At 31.2% G+C, this 9076-nt stretch overlaps 1 protein-coding gene across 1 annotated transcript; it reads left to right on the top strand.

The window, feature by feature from the left end:
• The first annotated feature begins 3337 nt into the window (after positions 1-3337).
• LOC133830618 (transcription factor PIF7) lies at positions 3338-6308 on the top strand. Its single transcript, XM_062260638.1, has 6 exons — positions 3338-3516; positions 4326-4827; positions 5115-5210; positions 5346-5411; positions 5502-5918; positions 6077-6308. The coding sequence occupies exons 1-6, from the start codon at positions 3377-3379 to the stop codon at positions 6176-6178; spliced, it is 1323 nt and encodes a 440-aa protein (XP_062116622.1). The 5' UTR covers positions 3338-3376; the 3' UTR covers positions 6179-6308.
• Positions 6309-9076: the final 2768 nt, after the last annotated feature.

Below are 9076 nucleotides of genomic sequence, written 5' to 3' on the forward strand. Positions count from 1 at the left end.
TTTGGACAACAATATTACTATTGTGTATAAGCCTTAGAAATTCCCAAAGTTTGAAGATTCAAGTTGTCTCTCTAACCCTAATCTTGTATTTTGTAATCCTATTATGTTTTTCATTGTTAGTATTGATGATTAAATGTATCTAAATTCATCTTATCATCATTTAATCATTTAGTTATCTATATTCAAGATTAACATTCGTACCATGAACATGTTTATTTGATTATCAAGAATTGCTTTCATACTTTGAATTTGAATTTCGATCAACATCTAGGGTTTGGAATATTGCATTATTATCATTATTCATTGTTAATTTTCAAAGAGTAAAGTCATATATTCCAAACATCAACTTGGTAGACTTTGGTGTGAGTCTCAATCAGATCAACACGTGGATAGAAAGATTGTTTGATAATACAAAAAGACTCAAGGATTCTTGATAGACGTCAAGATGTATTCTTTTTCCGTTGTGAACATGATTTTCTATTTTAATATCAACAATAAGAAAGTAAATGATGTAATAAAGTAGTTCATTTTCAATATAATGATTACTTGAGAAATAAAAAAAAATGAAAATGTAATTGCATTAGTCCATAAATTTTAGTTTTCTTAGCTTTAATTAGTTTTTGTTTCTATTCATAATTCTCATATATAGAGTAATTTACAATTAACAAGCTGGGGTAAAATTCAACAACCATTTATTTGGTGACTCGAGAATAAACAAATTGGAATTTGTTTGGGAAAGCTATAATTTTTTCATTCATTTCTTGTGTTGGCATTTGGGATGTATTTGGAATTGTGACTACACTAAGTGGAATGAGTTGCCTACACCATTTTTAATTATAGAATTTATTATTTATGAAGAAGAGGTAGAAGGAGGAAATTATGTTATGAGGTTAATGAGAAGTTATTCGAGGGATAAGCTTCTAAATGACTTAAACGACCATTGAAGGATTCGTCCAAGATGATGTATTTTTTATGAAGGGTTCATGCCCTACTTATAGGGAATGATAATCTTACTTAAGTAGGATGAGACCTATCTTAGCGAGAAAATTTGGGATTGATAAGCTTGATCTTTACTTAGCTGCTTAGAAAGCTCTAAATTTTTACTTAGTGGTTAAGAATCCTCGAAGTTTTAAATTTAATGACTAAGAAAGTTGAGCAATTTACTTAGCAACTAATAAAGTTCAAAATAGATAAACTTGAACTTTAATTGTCCAAATTAAATAATATCATCACTCAATAAATACTTACATGAAAAATATATGAAATTTGTTATTTTAGACACATCTTTTTTTATCATTTTGTAATGTAAAAAAAAAATTGTACAATATAAAATGTTTATTTATTTGTCTTATAACAAAAAACAATCATTTTAATTAGAATTTTATAATAAACTTCATATCAGTTCAAAATTTAAAGTAAAAGTAAAAAAAAAATAACTAAAATAACTAACCATAAACTTAAAACTTACTAATTTCATTTAAAAAACGTACACATTCGTAAAGAAATATATATATATATATATTTATATAAAATTATTATAATAATATAAAATAAAATTGACAACAGACAAAAAACAATATGAAAATATAATTTTGTATGGATAAGTATACAGTAATAGATATATATATATGTATTTTTTATTAATATTATTGTAATAGGTTATAATGAATATGCTTACAAATTTTGTTGTTGATAGGAAGGTGAATATTGGGTGTAAATTTTAGTGCCATAGTTTGTTACTTTTTGATTAAGATATGTTCAAAACCGACCTATAATTGATTAAAAAAAATAAAATATAAAGAGAGAAGAGTTGGGGTTTTTTTTTTTTGAATGAAAGATGCCCCTACAACAGGGGAGGCTAGAAGAGTTGGATTTAATTGGAGAACTACCGTAGTTTCTGCCAATGTTATTATGCTGGCATAAAAAGATGGGAGAATTTGATTTGGAAGGAGCCGTGGCGGCAGGAGAAGAGCTTAGATAAGCTCGTTGCATGATCCCATGTGGCTATCACAGGACCTTCCTACGTGTTTCGGCAGAAATCGTATAAATCAAGCGTCCATCTTTTTTAAGGACTGCAAATTTGGATTTTTGTCTCTTTGTAGCAGAAGATGCGAAAAATCCAAATGATTGGAAGCTTTGTATTTTCTAGCTCTAGGGTATGGCTGTCTTTTACTTGTGTTTTACATGGATTATGACACCTGAGTGACTTCACCCCTTGAGACCCAGAATAGTCAACTTATTCTTTCTGACTTACTTTCTTATATATTTTTTACATAAAAAAATGAGAGAAAAATAATGCTTTGAACATAACTAAAATTATACTTTCTTGATCAATTTGCATGCATCTTTGGCACACAATTATAATTTAATTTAAGGTGACTATAATTTACATGGAAATTTAATGACTATAAACACAGGATTTTACAATGATGCTCCTACTTAAATTCATATATATATATATATATATAAAATGAGATAATATATTAGAAATTGGTGGAGGATGTCTTCCATCCAACAAAGTTCATTATTTAGTCTAAAGATATGCTTAACCTACTACATAAACTACTAACACAAAGTGGAGCTACCCTAAATACAATAAAGTTCTTTTATCTAAGCAAATAAGACTTCCAATTCATTTGCATATACATACTTATTATTTACAGCTAACATTGTAGAGAGGGAGCTGAAAAATTACCCTGAGCTTTGAAACACTTTTTTTTTTTTTTAAAAGTCAATCTCAAATGTAAGGTTTTTTTTTAAAAAAAAATTCTTAATTAAGATCAAATTTCCCACGCCTTAAAGATATGATATTATATGATTGATGTATGCTAGTAATTTGAAATTAGTTCCAAGAAAAACACATAGAGAAATGTCGCTGGAGTGTGAGGACTCACACCATTGATTCCTTTTTAATTCTCCATAAAAGAAAAAAACCACAGAAAACTAATAGAGATTTGTTGCATATGCTTAACACAACAAAATCATCAAAATGAAAATTTACCCATTTCTACTTGTAAGATTTCATTATTACCCAAAATTGTGAACCCATGAAGAAAATTAGTGGGATTGGCAATCTGAGTCTGGTGTTGATATAAATTAGACTAAGCCATAATAGAAGGCGAGGATAGGTCCCTATAGGAAAGTTGATAGAGGCAAAGCATATCCGATTCCTGCTCATGCTTCTTTTAGCTACCACATATTTTGTGGAAAATCTCTATCACAACCAATGTGACATCAAAGGAGTGGGACCATAAATGACAAGGAAATGCGAAAGTGTCCAAAAACCCAAGCTCTCCCACTTAAAGAGTTTCATATATTGATGATTCATTTTCACAAATACATAGAGAGTAAAAAGAGAGAGAAAGAGAAGTATCATATGAGTATGAGTCATTACGTTGTACCAAAATGGAATCTAAGGCACCAAAGACAAGAACAAGTTGAAGGAGAAGAGGGAAACAGATCCTCTCACGTGCAGACTCACAGTAGTAGTAGTAATAGTGCTCACCTTGTCCCCATGTATGCACCATTTCTCTATTGAGATTTCGCCCTATTCTTTCTTATGCTCTGCATATAATTGTTTAGATCTCTTACGTGTGATTTTCTTTCTTCTCTTTTGCTGTTCTATCTACATGAAAAACAATCACTTTTTAATTATTCTTATGTGCTACTATTTTGGAGAAGACTATTTTTCTTTTCTTATTTCAAACACTTTATATTAAAATCTTTCTTGAGACTCACATTTATGCCTTTCAAAAGAGTTATTCTTTTTTAATCACCATGAATATGATTTTCGGGTGATTTTCACAAAAAGAGCAAAGTGTCTAATCCTTTTTTCTTTTCTTTTTTTACACAATGTTCTCTACTTTATTTTCTCTTTTTCATCTTGTTTGGCTATATTTTGCTAGATTTATTTTCATCTCAAAAACTACACATATGTTATTTTTGATGTCATTATCTAGCTTTTCTCTATATTTTTCTTTTTGTTTACTCTACACTATGGCACTTATTAAGAAGACCCTTAACCTTAATTGTTAAATAGTTTGTTTTTTTAATCCTTGCTTTATCTCCTTCCCAATTATTAGTTAATGCTAGCAGAAAAAAAAATTCCTTCTAAAAATTAACTCTTTTCGTACCATCATGTGCCCAAAGACTTATAACACATTCAACTTTGTTTTGTTCTGTTATTTTCCATCCACTTTGTCTCATTCGTTAAAAAACATTAAAAAAAACATTCTATATTTCCAACCATACGATTGCATTCAATTCCTAGCCTCAGGATATTGTTTTTAACTCACTCATGTTATTTCTTGAAAAAAAAATGTTAGATCGAGATGTAATAATGAAGTTAAGGAGCTAACGTGGGAGAATGGCCACCTAGCCATGCATGGGCTTGGTGGGCTTCTTCCCTCAGGCCCAATAAAGCCCACATCGGGTAGAACTGGTGACACACTAGAATCTATAGTCCACCAAGCTACAACATGCAACAATCAAGTTCAAGACCCCTATGTGACATATCATGGACAGACCCCGGCCACAATGGGCTCCGAAATTGTTGCACCCTCCGGTGGAAAACGGGCGGAAAACGCCTTCCAGGCCCCGCCGGTGATGAGAAAGCGAAATCGGTCAAATTCTAACCATGATGGGATGAGTTTTAGTAGCAATTGTGGCATTCAGGAAGAGCAAGGAGGCCCAAGTGCTTGTGCTTGTGCTAGTGCAACATTTTGCAAGGAAAATGACACAACTATGATGACATGGGCTTCCTTTGAATCCCCCCAAAGCTTGAAGAATAAAAGTACTGATGAGGATTCAGCCTGTCATGGTGGCTTGGTAAAAAAAACAAAAACATATGTTTATATTGGATTTTGAAATTGTATAAAGTAGAACATGTTCTTAGGGACACTGACTAATGACTATGCTAATGTCATAAAGCCTAGCTTGCAAGGAAAGTTATCAAAATTTGGTAACATCAACCAATTTGAAAACTTCCAAGCAAAAATTACATAAAACAATTCCCTCATGAAAATGTTGGCATTTTTAAATTGAATTTGGTTCTTAACTACTGTTACAATTATTGTGTCAAACAATCTTTTCTAAACTTAAAATGTGTGTAACAGGAGAACCAAGATGAAGACCAAGAGACCAAAGGTGAATCCAGACGCTCTAACTCAACAAGAAGTCGCGCTGCTGCTATCCATAACCAATCAGAACGGGTATACAAATTCGTACTAAAAGGCTTTGTGATCATCAATAGAAACATTTGCAGTGATGTTTAGCATATGAAATATTTGTATAGCTTCTATGCAACCTATTTGAAATTAGTTTTTAAGGCTTTTTATTTGTTATAGAGGCGAAGAGATAGGATTAACCAGAAGATGAAAGCCCTGCAAAAGTTGGTACCAAATGCAAGTAAGGTGAGTGATACATTACAACAAACATAGTGCTGCCTTTTCTTTTTATGATTTTTTTCTTAATATGTGTATGTTATATGTATTCCTTTACAGACTGATAAGGCTTCAATGCTTGATGAGGTGATTGACTACTTAAAGCAACTTCAAACTCAAGTTCAAGTGATGAGCAGTGTGAGAAACATGTCACCTCAAACGGTGATGTCTTTGGGAATGCAACAACAACTGCAGATGTCAATGCTGGCCCGGATGGGAATGGGGATGGGGATGGGGATGGGAGTTGGGGTGGGAATGGGAATGCTTGACATGAGCTCTGTAGCAAGATCTTCACCTCAGGCTCTCCCTTCACTCATCCACCCCACTGCAGCCACTACCACAGGCTCAACTTTTGTTCTGCCGCCATTCATGGTGCCACCAATGCTTATGGCTCAAGCTTCAAAGCCTGGCACTGCAGACACCTCTAGTTCTTCTTTAGTTCCTTTACCTGATCCTTATTGTGCTCTTATGGCCCAAGTATGATCCACAGTTAACCTTTTGACTTATACCTTTCTTATTACTTTCTATAATCTCTTTTACTGAATGATTAAAAGAAAAATCTCACTGAAGTTAAATGCCATTTGTATTTAAATATTTTCTTACACTTCTGTTATTGTTTTTGTATTTTTCTGTAGTCAATGAATATGGAGCTCTACAACAAGATGGCAGCATTGTACAGTCACCAAGTTAATCAGACCAGACAAGCATCAAAGAGTTCTAAGTCAAGTCAAGTTTAAGATTAAGAAGTACTAATAGTAAAAAAATTGACAATATTATAAAGTATTGTAGAAGCTATTGGCTGGACAATGTCTATATTTTATATTTATCTACCTAATTTAAAATTATTATTCTCCTCTTTCTCCATAATTCCCTAATGTTGCTGTTATTTTTTCTTTTGGTTAAATGCATAGCTTTTATCTATTCTAATACTCAACCAACATAAATCAAGTATGTTTACTTGTATGTAATGTGAATATGAAAAGAAAAATAGTACCAAGACAATATTCTCGAAATGAAAGAAACAAACTGAGTTGTGGTTGTCCCTTACTTAAAACTTTTTGTATTAGAATAGAATTCTTCAAAGAATAGGACGTGTCAAGTATATCAAGGTCAAATTTGTTTATGTTTGAACTTATAAGGACCACGTTGAAGAGATCCCATGTTTTGTCCATATATATGATTGTTGAAAAATGAATTTAGCATTAATAGTACATCAAAATTAGTATCATTTACTGGATGTATTTTATCTGAACTCTAAGTAGGAATCTTTAACATTAGCTACTTGTATATCACTCTGTGGAGGTTAGTTAAATTAGTTAGTATGCCACTTCAGCAGCTCGACCAACCTTTACATTCTGAACACATTTTACAGTTTATACAATTAGCTCTCTTGTATAAAGTCTGTGCCTGTAAATTCTTCTCTTATTAGATTCTGTGTTCATTTTTCTTCAAGAACCTAGAATCTCTGTTTTGTAAGGAGCTTTGATCTCCATTGTTTGTAACCGAGAATTTGTAATTAAGCTAAGGAGCTAATAAAGACTACAAGCCTAATAGGCTGTTCTCCCGTGGAGTAGACAAGAGATTCATCATCTCTTGATTGAACCCCGTAATTTTGTGACATGTGTTTACTTTGCTATTGTTTTATCATGTCTCATTTTGATGTTTATGATCAAATACTGTGCTTAGTCACTTGTTTGTTCTTGCTTTGTGTGGTTTGATCACCACACACTCCAATATAAGGCTTGGCATATTGAATCCTCATCTAAAAATGTAATTTAGTTTCATGGAAAATCTGGCAGGTAATATGATCATCATTTCCATTATTCATAATTGGAAAAATCATATAGTCTAGGATAAGTGTATATAACATCAATTGAAACTTAGAGGAGCATTTTTTTGCACATCTATGATTCAGCTTCAAACTTTTTTTCAAAGTGGTATGGATTCATCTTATTTGTTACTCCCTTATTTTCATTGTTCTGTTTACTGCATAATCTAAAACTTAAATATTAGAAATCCAGAACTAATAATTGTATCCAGTTTTTGGTGCAATTTATAGACAACCAGAAACACCACTACTTTGGTCAAAGAACATTGCTCCAAACCACTCTTAAAGTAAAAATTTGACATTCTTAAACATGATATACATGGCAGTAACTTGACTAGAATCAGTGATTAGCACAAGTCATGTATGCATCAAGACTAAGAGCAATCTTTCAGAAGAGTCTCTCGATCGACAGTATATTTAAAGCATAAGGCCTCTCAAGTCTTAAACATACATGTAGGCCAACTTTCATGCATTCATGTTCCCTATATTCTCTATCATCTTAAACCTACTCACTAGGTACTGGGGTCAGCCTAGGATTGGAACTTAGTGGTGCCATTAGCTTCTTCACATGAACTGGTGTAGGGGACCATGAAACACATCCCATTGGTGTTGCATGACTCTTCATATTTTTGCAGGCTCACGGAAGCGGTTTAGGCCTTGTTACATTAATCCGTGGCAGGATGTAAAGTTTGTGTTTTCAACCTGCGCTGACAAAGAGGGAGCTCGCTTGTCGGCCAAGATATAAAATTGAGAGTGGGATTGACAACCACAGCTTTGAAATTCTTTGCAAAAGATTGAGACTGATTAAAAAGAAATAAAAATGTACTTTTTCTTGATTTTTCACATGTGTTGCAAATGAAAGGGGTAGTATAGAAAGGAAATGTACCCAGTGATTGGTTATACAAGTCTTAACATTACAATTCGTACTTGTAAAATTTCTAATCGTTCTTATTCTTTACATAGTTGATACTTCATACTTGTGAGGGAGAAAATTAGTTGAGAAGGTGCTAATTAAAATTTAAATTGTTTAGTAGGGGCTTTAGGGCCAATTTGGTATAAATGTGTTGTGGGGAAACAGTTGTAGCTGTGTTGTGAGAAAAATTAGTTGTACCTTTGCTATGGGAAAAAACTGCTGATTGTTTAGTAAATTATAGATTTTAAAGTGCTATGAGTTGGAAAAGTTGTAGTAGAGTATTTGGTAAACTATATGATTAAATTGTTGTTAAATATTAAAATATTACAATAGATGTTATATTTATTTTATTAAAATAAATTAACACATACTAAATAGTTTTTAAAATAAATATTGTATTTATTTAAACATGTTAAAATTAAAATATATTTTTTGATAATGCACTAATAAAGTGATCATCAACAAAAATATTATATGATATAGACATATAATTGTATGTATATATTATAACTAGTAAGTATAATTAAAATTCTAATTATAATGATCATAGTATAATAATCTAGTCATGATATTATCACAAATATGTAAAAATTGAGTTATGCAAAACTCTCACTTTTTATATTTCTAATTTTTATTTTTATTTTGAAAAAGTATGAAATTAATATGTGATTGGTAAATTATAATTTAAAAATACTATGAGATGCAAAATTAATATTATAATTTATAATAAAACCTATATTAAGCATTTTAAAAAAAATCTCTATATTAATGTCCTTTGGTAATATAAAATTACTAAAATAAAAAATATTTTAAAATATCTAATAAATATAAAATTATAAAAATATTTTTAAAACAAAATTAAAATATTTAAGATTCAAATATTGTTTATGTTAT

This window comes from Humulus lupulus, chromosome 4 (genome assembly GCF_963169125.1).
Source record: "Humulus lupulus chromosome 4, drHumLupu1.1, whole genome shotgun sequence".
Classification (NCBI taxonomy): Eukaryota; Viridiplantae; Streptophyta; class Magnoliopsida; order Rosales; family Cannabaceae; genus Humulus; species Humulus lupulus.